Here is a 19,420-nt window from a genome sequence, read left to right as displayed (position 1 = left end):
ATTGATCGAGATTCAAAATGATTCAAATTTAAAAAATAAATTCAATGATGTTGGTGTTCCTGATTTTTGCAGTTTTGTGCCAACACGTTATGTAGAAATTCGTAGATTTGCAAGTAAAATTATCTCTATGTTAAGTAGTACTTATCAATGCGAGCAACTTTTTTCATTAATGAACAGTAATAAATCACCCGTAAGATCCAGATTAACCGACACACATCTAAATTCAGTATTAAAAGTGGCTTCGTCAAATAATATTTATCCCGAAATTGAAAAATTGGTGGGAGAAAAGAGATGTCAAATATCGTCTAAAAAAAATTATTTATATGTTTTTTTTTTGTAATTTATACACCTATTTTCATAAATAATTAGTAGGTATGATTTATATTTTATTTAAATGTTAATGTTAATTTTTTTTTCATTTTTTAATTTAGTTGTAATCAGGGCTTGAATCGTAAATAACGTACAACGGAATTTTTTTTTAAAATGCAAGCCATGGTTGTAATATTGCTGTATTCGTGAACATATAAAGAATAAAATTGAAAAATTTTTACAAAACATTTATTTTTTCGCTAAATTCTTATGTGCGGCCCGCGTAGTAAACTATTCAATATATTTGGCCCACTTGATACTTTGAGTTTGACATGCCTCCTCTAGTTAATGACATTCTCTAAAGTTCATTAGAATGGCACTGTTAACTCGTTGAGGTACGATGGTATGCGCTTGTCAATTCTTAGTTTGTTCCTATCTAGTTGAAATGACTCAAAGATTACATATACCTTGGCACTATTCAGTTTAATAAAACTTCATTGACACATAGTACATATATCCCGGCGCTGTTCCTATAAAAGGTAAGGACGTAAAATAATGTTCAACTCGGGTTTTCAGGTCGGAAACACTTTTATTGTATTAAAACAAACATAAATAAAACACTTAGCAAATTCAGATCGCCTAGCCCGTACTACGATCGGCGTTTCACACGCACGTCGTAGCTACGTCCTCGCCGAATCACTCAGCGATAACTCCGTGCCTGCGCGTACGGCGGTGTTATATAGAAAATATTATTGTTTGTATTATCAATAATATGATTTTTTTCCAGGAAACTTATATGTGTGATTTTCAGTTATCTTCAGTAATAAAGACAGAACAATTATCCAAAGGTGAAAAAAATTATTTTGAACCAAATATAATATACCTAGGAAAATTAAATATAACAAAAGAATTTTCTATCTCCACTATGATAAATGTAATTTTATTGGTATTTACTACCCACAAAATTTGATTAAATTAAATGGATAACTTTTGAACTTTTGATGGATTTTGATACTATTAAAGTAGATAGGTAACAAAAACAATAAAACTACATTTACAACAAAAAACTGTGATTTCTGCCGATTATATAATATGCTCAGTTAATAATAATTGCATGTAATTCTTTCATTGTTAATTATATAACATTTATAAAAAGTTTCTTTCAAATTGAAATTCAAGTATTTTTGAAGTAATTAATTATTAAACAAAACACTGGAATCCAATTATTGGAAAAATCACAGTTTCGAGAAAATATATTTTATATATTAAACAGATAAAAGTTAAAACGTTTACATCTAATTTAAATTGGACGAATTGTATATGCAATTTTATCACCAAAAACCCATTTATTTTTTGTTACATTATTACAATCAAAAATTATTAGAATTAATTTTTAGAATTAAAACATTTTGTGACTTATTAATATTACATACATCTAATTTAAATAAAAAATTGGACGAATTATATGTGATTTTCTTAACAAAATACTGATGTATTTTTTGATTGTAATCATGTAACAAAAAATACATGAATTATTTTGACAAAAAAAATACATTTTTGTGTCTTATAAATATCACATACAACAAATTATTAGAATTAATTTGTTGATAAAAAAACATTTTGTGACTTATTAATATTACATACATCTAATTTAAATAAATAAATTGGACGAATTTTATGCGATGTTCTTACCAAAATACTCATGTATTTTTTGATTGTAATTATGTAACAAAAAATATATGAATGATTTTGAGAAAAAAAATACATTTTTGTGCCTTATTGCCCTTATTGATATTACATACAACTAATTTAAATAAATAAATTGGACGAATTTTATGAGATTTTCTTACCAAAATACTCATGTATTTTTTGATTGTAATCAGGTAACAAAAAATACATGAATTATTTTGACAAAAAAAAATACATTTTTGTGCCTTATTGATATTACATACAACTAATTTAAATAAATAAATAAATTGGACGAATTTTATGCAGTTTTCTCACAAAAATACTCATGTATTTTTTGATTGTGTTAATATAACAAAAAATATATTAATTATTTTTACCAAAAAAAAATACATTTTTGTGCCTTATTGATATTACATACAACTAATTTAAATAAATAAATTGGACGAATTTTATGCAGTTTTCTCACAAAAATACTCATGTATTTTTTGATTGTGATAATGTAACAAAAAATACATGCATTATTTTTACGAAAAAAATACATTTTGTGCCTTATTAATATTACATACAATTAATTTAAATAAATAAATTGGACGTATTTTATGTCATTTTCTCACCAAAAAACTCTAGTATTTTTTGATTGTAATCAGGTAACAAAAAATACATGAATTATTTTGACAAAAAAAAATACATTTTTGTGCCTTATTGATATTACATACAACTAATTTAAATAAATAAATAAATTGGACGAATTTTATGCAGTTTTCTCACAAAAATACTCATGTATTTTTTGATTGTGATAATGTAACAAAAAATACATGCATTATTTTTACGAAAAAAATACATTTTGTGCCTTATTAATATTACATACAATTAATTTAAATAAATAAATTGGACGTATTTTATGTCATTTTCTCACCAAAAAACTCTAGTATGTTTTGATTGTAATCATGTAACAAAAAATACATGAATTATTTTGGCAAAAAAATACATTTTTGTGCCTTATTGGTATTACATGCAATTAATTTAAATAAATAAATTGGACGAATTTTATGCAATTTTCTCATAAAAATACTCATGTATTTTTTGATTGTAATCATGTAACAAAAAATACATGAATGATTTTGAGAAAAAAAATACATTTTTGTGCCTTATTAATATTACATACAATTAATTTAAATAAATAAATTGGACGTATTTTATGTCATTTTCTCACCAAAAAACTCTAGTATGTTTTGTATGTAATCATGTAACAAAAAATACATGAATTATTTTGGCAAAAAAATACATTTTTGTGCCTTATTGGTATTACATACAATTAATTTAAATAAATAAATTGGACGAATTTTATGCGATTTTCTCATAAAAATACTCATGTATTTTTGATTGTGATAATGTAACAAAAAATACATGCATTATTTTTATGAAAAAAATACATTTTGTGCCTTATTAACATTACATACAATTAATTTAAATAAATAAATTGGACGAATTTTATGTCATTTTCTTACCAAAATACTGAAAAAGAATTTCTAGGTTATCAAATCTTAGATATTAAAATAAAAATATTTATGAATTTCTATCTCAAAGTAATTTGCAAATGTTGGTGATATTGACGAATTTTATTAGCATTCTAACTTCAGGCGTTCATAATTATTAAAATGCTGTGAATTTACGCTGGACTTGAGAAACTTTGTAATCAATTTTCAATTTTTTGAACAAGTGAACATTTTTTTTTTCAAAAGTAATTTTAAAAAAAACCAACAATTTCTTATTTCTATAAAATATAATTAGTTCAACAAGAGTTAAAATATTATGAACATTTTAACATGATTGGAAAATGATTATAGAAATATTTGGTAAAAACTTCAAGTAGGTATCTACGTTTATTCATTTTGGGTTTCTACAAAAAAAAAAACAAATTTAAATTCCTATTTTTTTTTGTACTTTTCTTTTTTTTTTTTGAATATTAGTTTTGTATTTTTCATTGCTGGAGTTATTTTAAAAAAAATAGATCGGATATCTTTTCGACTGTTTCCTTTTCTGTTTTATAGTGATTTTCTGTCTTCTTTGAGGATTTAAATATTTGAGTGTCTATTTTTACCTTTTAGTGCTGTAATTTTGTTCTATATCATTGACGGATCTGTATTTTTTGTTAGAGTAGATGTGAAAGATTACCATGATTTATTTTTGTACATTTTTTTAAGGTATTTAGTTTTTGCTCTTTGTTGTTTTAGTTGTATGTAATCCGTTGAGGATTTGAATAAATCCATATTTATTCTTATTTTAATTTTGTTTTTCTCGATGATTTCAAAAACCAACAGGACATTTTTGACATTTACACCTTGAAGTACCAATTACATTCACTTTTCTACTAGAAAAGATGCTAAAGTAGAAAATTGAAACAATATTTCAAGTAGGTACTTATTGTGTATTATTATGCATCTATCATGCAAAGACAAAAAATAAAAAAACTCATTCGCTCCGCTCAGAATTTAAAAAAAATATATAAAAGTCATGTTCAAATGTCTATAAATTTCACAAAAAAAATCAAAATAATTTAAAAAATGATGTATCTATTAATTTCTAATAAAAATATTTAAACAAATTCAAATGTAACCTTATACCAAATTTCAACTAAAAAATCCTGACGATTTTATGCTATTTCTAGTCAGGAAATTCTTGCGATCGTTAGTCGTAATTAAGTAATAACAACCTCAAGACTTTCCTTTTGGAAAAAACATATTTTTAGAACCCTATTAATTGATAAAACTTACAGTATATAAATCACGGAAAATGTAATCTAAAGACAATATTTTATATTAATGTAGGTAGGTACTATGCTAAATTTAATATTAATGTTAGTTAAATAAAAGATAAAAAAAAAAGGTTGGTTGTAGCTGTTGGATTACCTAAATATTGTTTTGGACTTTTATGTTATATTTATTATAATTAACAGTTAACACAAAAATGAAAATAATTTTATATAATTTATATAATACACCTATAATTTTCCCATAAAATGTTTGTCTCTGTTGTATAACACTATTATAACAATTGTATACTTAAAGATAAACTGAGTTATTATATTATGCAAGTGTCTCCATAACTAATTTTCAAGTACACTGTAAAATGTAACCTTTATATATTTGAATTAATAATTGGAATATCGACAGTAGTTATTATTCACCTACCGCGAATATGAAAATATATGAAAATACCATATTTGGTGTTCCTGAACTTCAAATATTCAAAGGAGATAACAGCCCAAAGTGAACCTTTTTCATTTTTTGTATTTCTTTTATGGCCTGATGAAGTAATAGGTTAGAAAATTACGTTTTTAGTGCTTATTAGAACCAAATAAATATATCACGATTACGGTCAGCTATTCGAACTAAAATGTACCAATCTTTTGTCAGTCAGTGACTTAGTGGAAGGACTTAATGGACTACGGCTATGCTTTTGATAAGTGATATTAATTTAGTATTAAGTCTACGTCTTAAGGGGATCGGTGGCGGACAGTTATTTTAGCCAAAACATCCAATTTTTATTCCATCATACTAATCGATGTAGTAATGCGATAATACTTTTTAAAACTGATTTGAATTTGTTATTATGTCTACTTGAGATCGGTCAGTCTATTTTTCCCAATTTCTCCCCCCTAACAACCAAAAATTTAGTTTGAATATTTTGAAATTTCGGCATTTTCAAACGTTGATTATTCGGAATATAAATCAGAAATCTTAAAATGTGAACTGACCGATCTCAAGAAGACATTATAACGAATTCAAATCAGTTTTTAAAAGTATTATCGCATTACTACAGCGATCAGTATGATGGAATAAAAATACATAGTTTTAGTAAAAAAACACATGTTCTGGATCGTTCATGCGCGCGACAATGCGACAGTGACTTGTACTGCGCGTGCCGCGTGCGGAAGAGTTCCTCCGCCACTACCGTTCCTTCACCCATATCGCATGCTACGGTCTGCTATAGATAGATTAAAAATCGTAATTATACTATTCTAGGTATTACTACGGTACAATTATAAAATTTATAATAAGATATTTATTATCTTGCGTATATTGATAATGTGGTATGAATGAAATATAATTTAATAATATAACATGAAAATATGAAATATTGTTCATTTGAGCTTCGCCTCACGTCATTACTACACTTGGACTTGGTATATTATGTATTTTTTTCGCTAGTGTAAAATAGCAAGATTTTTACGCACTTAAGTGATTAAAACTTAGATTTTGTTTTTATAAAACGTGATTTGTTTGATTTATAATAATTTGGTAAAATGGGAAATAAAAATCAAAAACTATCCAAAGTGAAAAAAAATAGAGGTAATGTTTCATCACTTTTAAATTGGCAAACTCATCGCATAAAAAAAAACAGTAAGTGAATATACTTACTTAAATGTTTGTTTACTTATAAATTTCATTTTTTATTTTTGTTTAAATTATTTCGTTGGATAACACCGATAGTTTGACTATTCCAATTGAAGGTCGAATTAACGAGTATGTAGAACAAAGTAGTATTGAATTGTTCGTAATAAATTTTATTTTTTTTGTACATTTACACGTTTTGGGCTACTGATACAATTTTTTTTTCGTTATTTAGAATAAATACCGATGATGTAGAAATGGGTTTTAATATTTTATCTCCGTCGACATCAAATATTAATCACAATATACTTCATTTGAAGTATAAATTGCTTGTGACAAATACAAACGAAAATAAACAAGTACAGAAAGTAAATAATCTTTATACCGAAGATAACAATTTGTTTCTTACATAATAATATAATATTAGGTCTAGGTGTGTCCCCGTGCAATATTGTATGTTAGACAAATTATTTTAATTATTTTAATTAGATGTTAACATAAAATAGGATTAAAAAATCCAATAAAAAATTGTTTTGTGGTTAGAAATTTATTTTATAACATGAGATATTCACTAATAAATTAGGTAACGATTTCACATTTTTTTAAAAATTTAAAAAGTATTGTTTTTTGTTTTGTTTTTGCAAGGTACAATTGTGAAGGTCGAAGATTTGTGGACATAAAACACTTCTTTAATCCTTTAAAAAAATATTAAACACGATCCTTTTAGTTGTACATTTGAAAATTTAAATTTAATAAATGAAAGAAAAAATGGTTTTTTTTCGGAATTTATTTTCAAATGTGATTTATGCAATAAAATTGACATTATATCTAACGAGCCTAAGACAACTGACATTTCGTTATCTATTAACACCGCTATTGTAATGGCAACCATAAACTCAGGACAAGGATTTGCTCAATTAGATACCATGGCAGCTTTTTTAAATATGCCAAGTATGTCAAACATGACTTACCAAAAACTTCACTTAGATGTATCAAATCACACTAATGAAACGGCTATAGAAGCAATGATACTAGCGGGAAATGAGGAAGCTGAAATTGCTAAAAAAGAAGGTAATATAAATGAAAATGGAGTACCACTTATAATTGCCGACGGTGCTTGGTCGAAAAGATCATACAAAAGTGGTTATAATGCACTGTCTGGTGTAGTAAGTATTTTATTTTATATATTTATAGATTATTTGATATTTTCGCTATCACTATTGAATTTTTATTATCAAAACAGGCGTCAATAATAGGTTATAATACAAAAAAAGTACTGTATATGGGGGTGCGTAATAAATATTGTTCGATCTGTGAAAAAGCAAAATTAAACGGAAATCCCGCTTCAGCTCACGTATGCTTCAAAAATTGGGATGGTACTTCTACAGCAATGGAAGCTGATATTATTGTGGAAGGATTTCGGCAAAGCATTCCAATGCATAATATTATATATAATAAGCTTATAGGAGATGGTGACTCAAGTGTAACTAAAAAATTATTTCTGGCTAAACCATATGGACGCGATGTTTTTGTTAAAAAAATTGAATGTATGAATCACATTCTCAGAAATTATCTGAATCGAATTGTTGATTTGTCCGTCCATCGAAAAAGTTCTTCTGGAATAGTTGTACCCGGATTTCTTAGGAAAGTTTTAAAAGATAAACGACTAAAATTACGGTATGTGTATATGCATGATTTATATGTAAATTATATTATATTAATATTGTAAGACTGCAATTTAGATTGGTCTGTTAAAAATTATTAGAAAAATCAAAAAATCATAAATGTTTATATTTTAAAATAGGTGTGCAATTACCAAGGCAATAGTTTTTCGAAAAAATATGACGTTGCATCATAATGAAAAAGTTGAACTTTTAAAACAAGATATATTGAACAGCCCATACCATGTATTTGGACATCATTCTAATTGTGCTAAGTATAAAATTTAAAATATATTAAATGACACTTTTTTTTTTATCTGCAATCGTATAAAATTATGTATTTATATTTTATATAGTTACTTTTGTAATGGTCCTAAAGAAAGTGAGGTAAATTTAGTTCCTCAGATGGAAAATTGTGGACTATTCAAAGATATTTTAGGAGCTAGAAATATTGTCGCTCATCATGCTCAAAGCCTAATATACAACGTAAACAATAATGCAGTTGAAGGCTTTAATAGTGTGGTTGCCAAGTATGTAGGTGGAAAAAGAGTCAATTTTTCTTCTAGAGGTAAGTAATAACAAATACTTATAAAACTAAAAATTATATTTTCGTATTATATGTTTGACATATTATGTATAACTGATATTTTATAGGTTCATATAGTGCACGGTGTAATACAGCGGTAACATCTTATAATTGTGGACCAAAATATATTAGTAATTTACATAAACAAATTACGAATACTAGCCCTGGATTATTTACAAAACAATACATAAAAGAGTAGAAAGATCAAAATTAAAATTAAAATGTAGACGTTTAAATTTCGTTAGGTATTATAATATAACAATTTAAATTTGATTATATTAAACAGATGGGGAGGGGGGCTAAATCTATATATAACTAGTTCTTATATAGCTTATAATATGTAGGTACTCTTAGATTTTTAAATTGTTATATTATTATTATATACCTAATAATATAATATAATAATATTTTTTAAAAATAATTCTATTCATTCTATTCATTATATTATATTCAACTGATTTTTTTTTTTAATTATAAATTATAAGAACCTTTCCAAAAAGAACAAAAATTATTGACGGTTCAGATGAGAATTATGGAGCTGTAAATGAATTAGAGTGTACAATAACTGATATGCCACATGACAAATATTTAAAAGAGGAAAAAATATTTTTAAATAGTCTAAAGCTAACTATAAAAGAAATAGAAGAAGTGGAAAGAAGAACTGTAGGACAGCAAAATAATAATGAATGGCAAAAGTATAGAAAATCACATCTCACAGCTTCCAATTTTGGGCAAAGTGTGTAAACTTAGAGCAAACACTTCTCGAGCAAACACCGTCAAAAACATACTTTATGATATTTTTCAAGGAAACCCTGCCACTCGGTTTGTATTATAGTAATCAAGCATACTGCATAAGTACTCTAAAATCTAAATAATTAAATGTTATTTTATTCATATTATTTATAGGTATGGCATTGAAAATGAACCAATGGCCAAAAGAGATTTTGAAAAAAAGTTTGATGTTAAAATTGAACCAGCAGGATTATTTATACACAATAAACTCAATTATTTAGCCGCAAGTCCCGATGGACTAATAGGCAAAGACGCAATAGTTGAAATTAAGTGCCCTTAAAGTATAAAGGAGTATACACCGGAAGAAGCTGTAAATAACAAAAAATTAAAATATATGATTTATAATGATGAAAAACTAATATTAAAAAAAAATAATTGTTACTATTTCCAAGTACAAGGACAACTCAATATTACAAAACGAAAATGGTGCTATTTTGTAGTGTGGACGCCCAAAGGTAACTTATACTTGTTACTTCATTTTTTATTTCAAATCAACATTATCTAATATTTTATATTTTTTTATAGGTTTTGTAGTTGATAAAATATTAAGAGACGAAGAATTTTGGAAAAATAATATTGAACCCCAATGCACAAAATTTATATGGAATCTTTAGTACCAGAAATTATAGATTCGAGATTTGATCGAGGATTACCTATAAGATCTAGTTTACCGGAACCATAATATTTGTATAGGTATATATTTTTTTAATATACTCTCTAAATAGTCTAAATTAATACATTCATCGTGTATTTTTATAATATATAATCCTTTATACCTACCTAAAATAAATAGAAAATTCTTGTTTTTATAATAAATATATTTTTAATTATTAAAAATTAAATTGTGAAGATTTTTGCCGTATAGCTAAAAAGACGTGTGTGCAATGGACGTCGAACAATAATAATATAGAATATAGAATACAGCGTAATGCGTATGCGGGTATTTACGTAATTATTATTACCGTTTACTACTATACAGTGTTGTTATGGTTATTTGTCAATTAGCAGATAAGATGTGGAGTGGGTAGTACCTGGTGTAGTGCAGAGACCCGTACACATACTAATAATCATTTACTACGCACACAGTTACAAATGACTTACGCATGCACTTTAAATATTGCCTATACCCAACTCCTTAAATATACACCATCACCGATCCCCTTAAGATCCTTAAAATCGATCAGGCAACTTTATTGAAATTTTGTTCTTCAGTTACTATAAACTTTGTTTAGATATTTATTATTTGAAATTTAAATAAAATATCCTAAAATATGGCCTCATCAATCTCAATTCTCAAGTAGACATAATATTAACGAATTAAAATCAGTTTTTAGAAGTCTTTTCACTTTATTAGGTCTATCGGTATAATTTACAAAAGATTGGTACATTTTAGTTTAAATAACTGACCATTAATAAGTTATCGTTAAAAGGATTTCAGCGCACCATTTGTTTTTTATTATGTGATGAATACAATTTATATTTTTATATTCCATTAAAACTATTGAAGCAGCCATCATTCAAGCATTTCAAGCTATCATTTCTTAAAACCTACTTACCCAACGATGCAGCGGCTGCCCGAAGTTGCAAATATCATATAGGTACCGGATCTGTGGTCGCTGTCGTTGCCGCCAGCGGCTTCGGATTCCAAGTCACCGCTGAGTTCATCCTCTGATGGTCCTTTAGCAATTCTAGCTTTCTTGAATCACAATCCGGACGACTGTCATCGATCTCCTATGTCCCAAAAATAATAATAAACTACAATCAATCAACGCGTCACATTTTTAGCCGCAATGAAGTGAGAAACGAAAACTTAATACATACCCATTTAATAATAATATGTCGACGACAACAAAGGTGATTATTGATGGTATTTGCAGTTGGCGCTGGGTTCCGAAAACAAACTACTGTAAACGAGTACCACCAGTAGGCATAATTTCTGTCCTCCGTGTTCTGGTATACAGGAGGGCATCGCGTCAGCTGCAGTCGTATTTATGGTGTTCGTATCCTCCCCACCGGCCACCCATTATCGGTTAAGTTTCTACTGTATATTATAGGCGTATATTATAATAGTACTTGCCGCTGCTCGAGCCTGAAAACCACGACATCTGTATTCGGACAAATGCAATGTAAATAATCGTTGTAAGATAAGATATGTTTTAATATAATAGGTAGTCGTCTACTGGAAACACTATTTTCTGTGTTGTAGGTACCCTTTGACCCTATGTTTTAGTAAACACGATATCATCTTAATATTATAATCTAGTTTGAAAATAACCACGCGTTAAAAAAATTTAGAAAGTACTTATATTGAACGGGAAAAATTACACTATTTGAACTTCATTGGAAACGTTCAGATAAATAGATTGTAAATAATAATATTAATAATACGATAAGTATTCCACCGGATGTTCTTTCTTCGTGTTGTACCTTGCAGTTTGAACCTTTCATTAAAATTTAAAAAAATATAAACCCAATTTAACCATCTATAGTTTAATAATGAATCATGTGCCCTCTTGCAGGGGTCACCCATAAATGAGTATTAAAACACATACTATTAATTATAATATTCGTAGTTTGGTATTTACAACAAAAAAATTGATTGTATGCCATTAATCATAAATATTATCAACAGATATCATTAAAAACTTATTCTAATATTACAAACATAGCCACCGCTTACTACAAATATGAAAAAAATTATAAATAAATTGAATTGATATAATAAATTCAGACATGGGTAAAAATATTTGGAATATGTATTTATATACCTGCTATTTTAATTTTTTTTTTTTGTTTCTGTATATGCATTAGCATTAAATTGAATAATTTTTATAATACATTTTTTTTCTTTATTAAATGTACCTATTATTTTAGTTTTAAATATTCACATATAATAATAAAAAAAGAAATTTACTATATTTTTTGGATAACTCGCTTTATAACTCATCTAGTTGTGGTATACAAATAAAGTGATCGGTGTTTTCCATGCAACTCTCATGCACCTAGGTACCTATTTAATGTTAACAAAATTTATATTAATTTGTAGTTTATGATTTCGGTCAGTCCTTTATTTGCGACAAAGTGCGTAAACGGTTATACATAACGTATTATAATCTGTGCATGTACATTTCTCGCATATAACAGACATTAAAGATATATTTCAAACATAAAAACAGTTTAGTTATGTAGGTTCCTACTGAGATGTCGAATAAAATCACAGCTTCTTACACAGCAGGATTTGTATTTTCTTAAGTAACAATAAAATTGAAAACGCTTTGATCCCAGTTCGCCGACTCTCAATTCGTCGACACCAGGTTTTTTTTTATCAAAAATCCAGTTTTAATGGTTTTTTAAACAAATCACAAGTCGCCTAGGTACCGTCAACTGCGTCCCAACTCAGGTAAACGATTTTTTTCTTACCTTTTCTGTGTCTGGTTACGTCCCATATTTTTGTATAGTAGGTAACCGTTAATGTGACTCATAAAGTGACATATTAAATGTAATATATTTGGCCCATATGGTGTGCAGATATATTTAAACATGAATTGGATTTTACTTGATGAGCTTACAAAAATGTTATCTCATAGGCTTGGTCGGTGGTCTTAAATCTTAATGATTAAATTTACAACTCATGTTATGGCTAAGACGCAGAGCAAAGTATTTAAAAAAACAAGAATTTATTGATAAACAAATAATCAGTTTATAAAATAAAATGATATTCCCGTTGGCCTCTACCCTAAAACTATTTCACTAAATAATCCCTTTTTAAAATTACAAGAAGATGAATTTTTTAATTATTTTAAAACACTGTCTGATCAGAAATGTATTTTTTAATTATTTAATTCTATATATTTCTATTTTTAATTTTTTTTTGCATTAGTGTTTTTTTTAACGACATTGACAAAACAATTACTATACTTTTATTATGACTATTAATTTCCCAATCTATCGATCCTAAAACTACGAATGTATTCATTAGTCATTTCTAAAATCATATTAAAATAATGTAATTGAATGCTTATATATTATAATATAGACGCCCCCACTCTTCTCTCCAGTATCAATTTTAAAGTACCACAGCGTTCCCTCCGTTCTTATACAATCTTCTCTATCCCAAATTGTTCCACAAACTACGGCCGTAATAATCCTATGTATCATATTATGATGCGCATAGCTAATGAACAACCATCATTTCTTATTTAAACAAATCTTATTTTTTAATTGTTATTTATTGTTCTATTAAATTAGATATTTTTTCTATTTAAATGTAATTATATACTTAATGTACTCATGTAATGTAATTGGGCTCTGCCCGTAATGTTTGAAATAAATAAATAAATAAATATAGGAGTATAGGACGCAATCGGTACATACAAAAATAGGAAACAATTATTTAAATATTATCCAACTATTGTGGACGCAATCGCAACACTGGAAGGTATTAAAGGCTGTAACGGCACGTAATCGAATGACGCCCGATTCGCCGACAATGATAATATTGGCTACATGCTATTTGCAATTGTTTACAGCTATAAGGTAATATCTACTACCTAGTTATCTTATCGTTCTATCGTTCTATGCCTAACAAAATATGATTATTGACAATTGACAATTGACATCGATCAATATATTATACATATATACCCAAGTAACATCGAATATTCATCTAATAGTAGATTATCCTCATTTTTCGTATATTCTTGTAATATTACATTTTAACTGAATATAATTATTCATTGAATAATATTTTTAAGCATCTTTCTATTCATAATAAAAGAATATTTTAAAAAGATTATTCATTCTATAATATTATAGGTAGGTATACATAATTATGTTATCATAATTTAATTTAAACACTCTATGAAGAATCTAGAATGAACATTCATAAGGAATGTCCTGACATGAATGTTCTAAGTATAATGAGATTCAGTCGATATTATGAATATTCATTCCATTATATCATATTCATAACGATGTTTTCAAAATTGTATTTTGAACATCCTATGAATAATCTGAAATTAAGATAAGATACAACTACTGATCAGTGGCGTATCTATGTGTTTAAGTACGGGGGTGCAGCTAATTTTTCGGGCCCCTTATCATAGATGCATTTTATAAGACACAAACAAAAATTTAGGAAGGTCAATTTTTAGTTTAGCTTTCGCTAAAAAAGTGACCTCCACAAAATGTTTCCAAAACTATATGTGGCACAACTGGCACAATAATGAGACAAAGGAGTTACATTTACATGTTGTTGAGTTACATGTTTTATTTTAAGGAACATTGAGGAGATTCAATTTAAAATATTTAATTTCAATGTTTTTAAAAAATAATAGTTAAGCTTAAGCATAAAACAAAAACTATAAAATACTGTGTAGAACACTAGCTAAAGACAATACCTACTAACTATATAAAATAAAACAATGTAACAAATTAATTTCTTTATAAATACACTTAAGTGACATAAATACTTTAACCTTTAAGGCTTATATTATATAATATTATTATAAATAAATAATGTAATATCTAAATCTATACATATTTTTAAATATTTTTGAAAAATATTTCAATCAGTGTTGGGATTATCTAGATAATTTTATCTAGATAATTTATCTTGGATAAATAACAATTTATCTTTATCTTATCTAGATAAATATAAATAAACTATTGACAACTATCTTAAGAATTTATCTTACATAAACGATTTATTTATCTAGATATTTAGATAAATTATTCGAGTAAATACTTTTTTAAATTAAAATTGTATTATTTTAATTATTTTTCATTATTATTTAATATTTTCTATGGGAATTGTTTTCATTGCTAAATAGTAAATGCTAATGGTAGGTACAAAAATATTTCTATCGGCCAATTCAACAATAATAATGGGATTATTTGTGTTTATTACTTTATTTCAGTATTATTATCTGAGTATTATTTATAGATATTATAAATAGGTACACACACTAACACAGTAACGCACATTACGCGGGTTAAACTGATTGGTGACTGGGCTCTTTCCCCCTCACCCGTCATGTAATTCCAAATAAACAGAATGATCCATCGAGGAAAAATAATAATATGATGTTATATTATAATAAATATTTTTGTTCATACTACTAACACTGGTCACTGATGCAAGACCAAATTTCTAACATTCACGAATGTTGTGTCAGCTTGAAGTTTGAAGGTACTTAGTTGGTAGTACTCCATACAATATAAATTTTAATTTCTATTATTATGAAATGGCTAGATTTATAATTATTTTAGGTTATTTCCTATTATTATTTGTTGCCATTAGTAATGAGTAATGACTGGTGTAAATTACTATTTAAGTCTGTGATTGTTTTTTGAATGATTGTTTCTCACTTTCTCTCAGTTTAAAATTTATTTACAAAATGGATAAATATCTAATAATTTCGAAGAAGGCAAGTTCAAGTAAACGAACAATTCAAGAAGTAGATGATGACACTGCAGATGACATTGGTTCCAATCAAAATATAGAAACACCAGAACATACATCACTTGAAACCTTACAAAAATCATATTTGTTTAATGGACAGTTCTTTACTATTATACATTGCGACGGACTTAAGTTAATAGCACAATGCAAAAACTGTTCAAAAGTAATTCATGGTCAAAAAATGTCAACTGGAAATTTCCTAAGCCACTTAAAAGTAATTATTAATACCTTGATTAATACACATAGGTATATAGTATAGAAAGATTTAATAATTTAAAAAAAAAAATTATTATTTATGTCCTACGGTTCGCCTATATAAATGTATACATTATTTATAGCATAAACATAAAGTATTATTACATCAAGTAGAAGAGGCTCGAAGCAATGCTAAACTTTCAAATAAAACAAATGTATTTACCCGACCAACCAAAAAACTTACAAAACAACAGGTATCTATACATTTTTCATTTTTAATTTAAGTCAGGGATTTAAAAGTTATTTAACTTATCAACTCATAATTAAAATACCTACAAATTGTATTTGAAACAATAATCTTATAAGAAACAGAAGTAAACCATTTCAATATTGTGTATTGTACCCAATCATTAATTACGTAGGTACAATACTGTAAATTGACAAATACATAACTAAAAGTAAATATATTATTTGGTAAATATTCTTTGGTGTAAGTTATTATTTTACATTTAATATGAGACCTTAAGCCTTTATTTACTTTATATTTTACTATTTTATTATATAGGTACCTTACAATAATTTATATTTGATGGATCAGATATTATATTATACCTAGACTATAATATGATTTATACAATTATGTTTGCATTTTCTTGATATCAATATTGAAATGCAAACTATAAAAGTGCATATCAATTTAAAAACTTATCATAAATAAAGACTGTAAAAAGAATATTAAAATGATTTTAAGTATGTACTCACTGCAAAAGTATAAAGTATTTGAATATCTGTATTCAAAAACTTTTTCTTTCTTGTACTTTAGTAGTATTTAAATAATTTTATCTGGTATTGAATATTAATGTATTTTAAATACTTTCATAATTTATACTATTTATAATTATTATTATGGTTTATTCATAGATCAATTATTTTCTATTGTTTGTATAGTGTAAATATGAACATTATTATGTTCAATAGACATAATATACAATTTCTATTTCATTTTAAACAAATTATTGCTTTTAAAATATAACTTCCATAAGGCATATCAAAAATAATTAATTAAAAAAAAAAACTTACTCAAATACTTTTTAAAAGTATTCTTTTTTTCTATTGAAGTGTTCAAATTAAAATATAGTATGAAACATAAATATTCTATTACCTATGTCTTTAAATCATTGATACTATATTATTAAATGCATTAATATTTGTTTCAGATAAATAAAGTAGTGTTTGATTATATCATTGATGAAATGAAGCCTCTGGTTACATGCGAAAAACCTTCTTTTCAAAAGCTAATCATGGAATTGTCTGGAATTACTGATACTGCTTTATTACCAAATAGAAAACAGTTAGCAAGTGATTTAAAAGAAAGATATACAACATACAAAATTACACTTTCAGAATTAGTAAAAAAACACTTATATATTTGTATCACTGCCGACATCTGGACTGCCAATAATAAAAGTTTCATGGGTATGACATGTCATTTTATTGATAATGAATCTTATGCAAGTCGTCACTCCTATGTTCTTGGATGTAGGAGAATGAAAGGTACACATGATTTCTTAAATATTGCTAAAGTTATTACAGAAATAATGGAAACATACAATTTAAATAATTCTAAAATCACACATATAGTAACAGATAATGCTACCAACTTTGGAAAATGTTTTCGTATTTTTTCAAATGTATTAGAACAGTCAAATGAATATGATGTTGGAAATTTTAATATTGATGATTCAGATACTGAGTGTGCAATCGATTATGATCACGACTCTGAAAGTGATAATGAAAACAATTATCCTGATATTGAAAGAATTAATGTTGGTTCAGTGTTAACCAACTATTACAAAACTAATGAACATAAAAACTATAATCATTTTTGTTTACCACAACACATGACTTGTATAGCACATTCTTTAAATTTGATAGCCACCACAGATATTTCCAAAATTTCTGATGAAAATTATAATCGATTATCTAAAACTACTTTTAACAAGGTACAAGCTTTTTGGAATCTGGTTAGTAGAAGTTCAGTAGCTTCAGATAAAGTTTATGAATATTGCAGCTGTAAGTTTCCAATTCCAGTTATTACTAGATGGAACTCTAAATATGATGCTACTCAAAAAGTGTTATTACATAAAAAGAAATTGGATATCATATTTGATGTATTGAAGTTAAATAAACTCAAACCTAATGAGTGGTTATTTTTGGAAGAATACTGCCTTTTGTTGAAACCATTATCAAATTCGTTGGACAAGTTACAAGGAGAAAAAAATAGTTATCTTGGTTATGTTGCTCCTACGTTAATAGTCTTGAGAAAATTGTTAATTCAGTCAAGTAATGTAAAATACTGCAAACCATTAGCTTCAGCATTAATTAGTTCTCTAGAAAAAAGATTCAACTACATTTATGATTTAAGTAATGCAAACAGCAAGAATTTTATTGTTGCCTCAATAAGTCATCCGAAGTTTAAAATGAGTTGGGTCCCAGTACGATATATAAGCTTATGTAAAGAATTATTTTTAAATGAATGCAATATATTTAAAGATGAAAATTCTATATCTGAGTCTGCATCTGATAATGCAGACAGTGATACTAGTGATGAATTCTATAGTAATTTAACTGGACATTTAACCACATCTTTTCATCCGCCTGCGCAAGATAGTGATTCAGCTGAAATTGATACAAGTGTTTCAAATACAGCTGGTGTTGAAGCATTAACATATCTTAACTCAAAAAAAAAAGAACTTATGTCACTTAATGATGTTCCAATTATCAAACAAGTATTTCTTAAGTATAACACAACCTTACCATCGTCAGCTCCGGTTGAAAGACTGTTTAGTAAGGCCATACAGGTGTTAACTCCTAGACGTAATCGTCTTAGTGATGATGTTTTTGAAATGCTTTTATGTTGTAAGTCTACTGAATGATTTTTTTTCTTCAAATAAGTAGAGGAAACTTATTAAATTATGTTAAATTATGTTAAATTAATAAATAAATTGCAGTAATAGTAACATGTAACAATGTTAACCTATGTTAAAATGTATTATAACATTTAATTATGTACCTACCTATTTGTTTTAATTGTTATTGTGTTACTTCAAATAAAAAGATTTTTAACATGCAACTATGTTTAGAAGTTTATTCTTTATAACATAATTATTAATTATGTTCTTTTAAATGAATGTTTTACTGTTGTTTCTACTTTAAAAAATAATACTTCATTTGTGTATTGTAGTAGATAGTACCTCATAACTAAGGTGACCATACGTCCAGTTTTTAAAAAAAATATATGGTCACCTTACTCATAACTCGTAAGCCACTA

At 26.6% G+C, this 19,420-nt stretch overlaps 1 protein-coding gene across 1 annotated transcript; it reads left to right on the top strand.

Moving 5' to 3' along the window:
• The first annotated feature begins 15,874 nt into the window (after window positions 1–15,874).
• Window positions 15,875–19,136, top strand: LOC132936700 (uncharacterized). Its single transcript, XM_061003461.1, has 4 exons — window positions 15,875–16,108; window positions 16,233–16,343; window positions 17,307–17,577; window positions 18,844–19,136. Exons 1-4 carry the CDS (start codon window positions 16,076–16,078, stop codon window positions 19,023–19,025), a joined length of 597 nt encoding a protein of 198 aa, XP_060859444.1. The 5' UTR covers window positions 15,875–16,075; the 3' UTR covers window positions 19,026–19,136.
• The last annotated feature ends 284 nt before the right edge of the window (window positions 19,137–19,420 follow it).

The sequence above is a fragment of the Metopolophium dirhodum genome, chromosome 1, assembly GCF_019925205.1.
Source record: "Metopolophium dirhodum isolate CAU chromosome 1, ASM1992520v1, whole genome shotgun sequence".
Classification (NCBI taxonomy): Eukaryota; Metazoa; Arthropoda; class Insecta; order Hemiptera; family Aphididae; genus Metopolophium; species Metopolophium dirhodum.
This window is presented reverse-complemented; position numbering and strand designations above follow the sequence as displayed.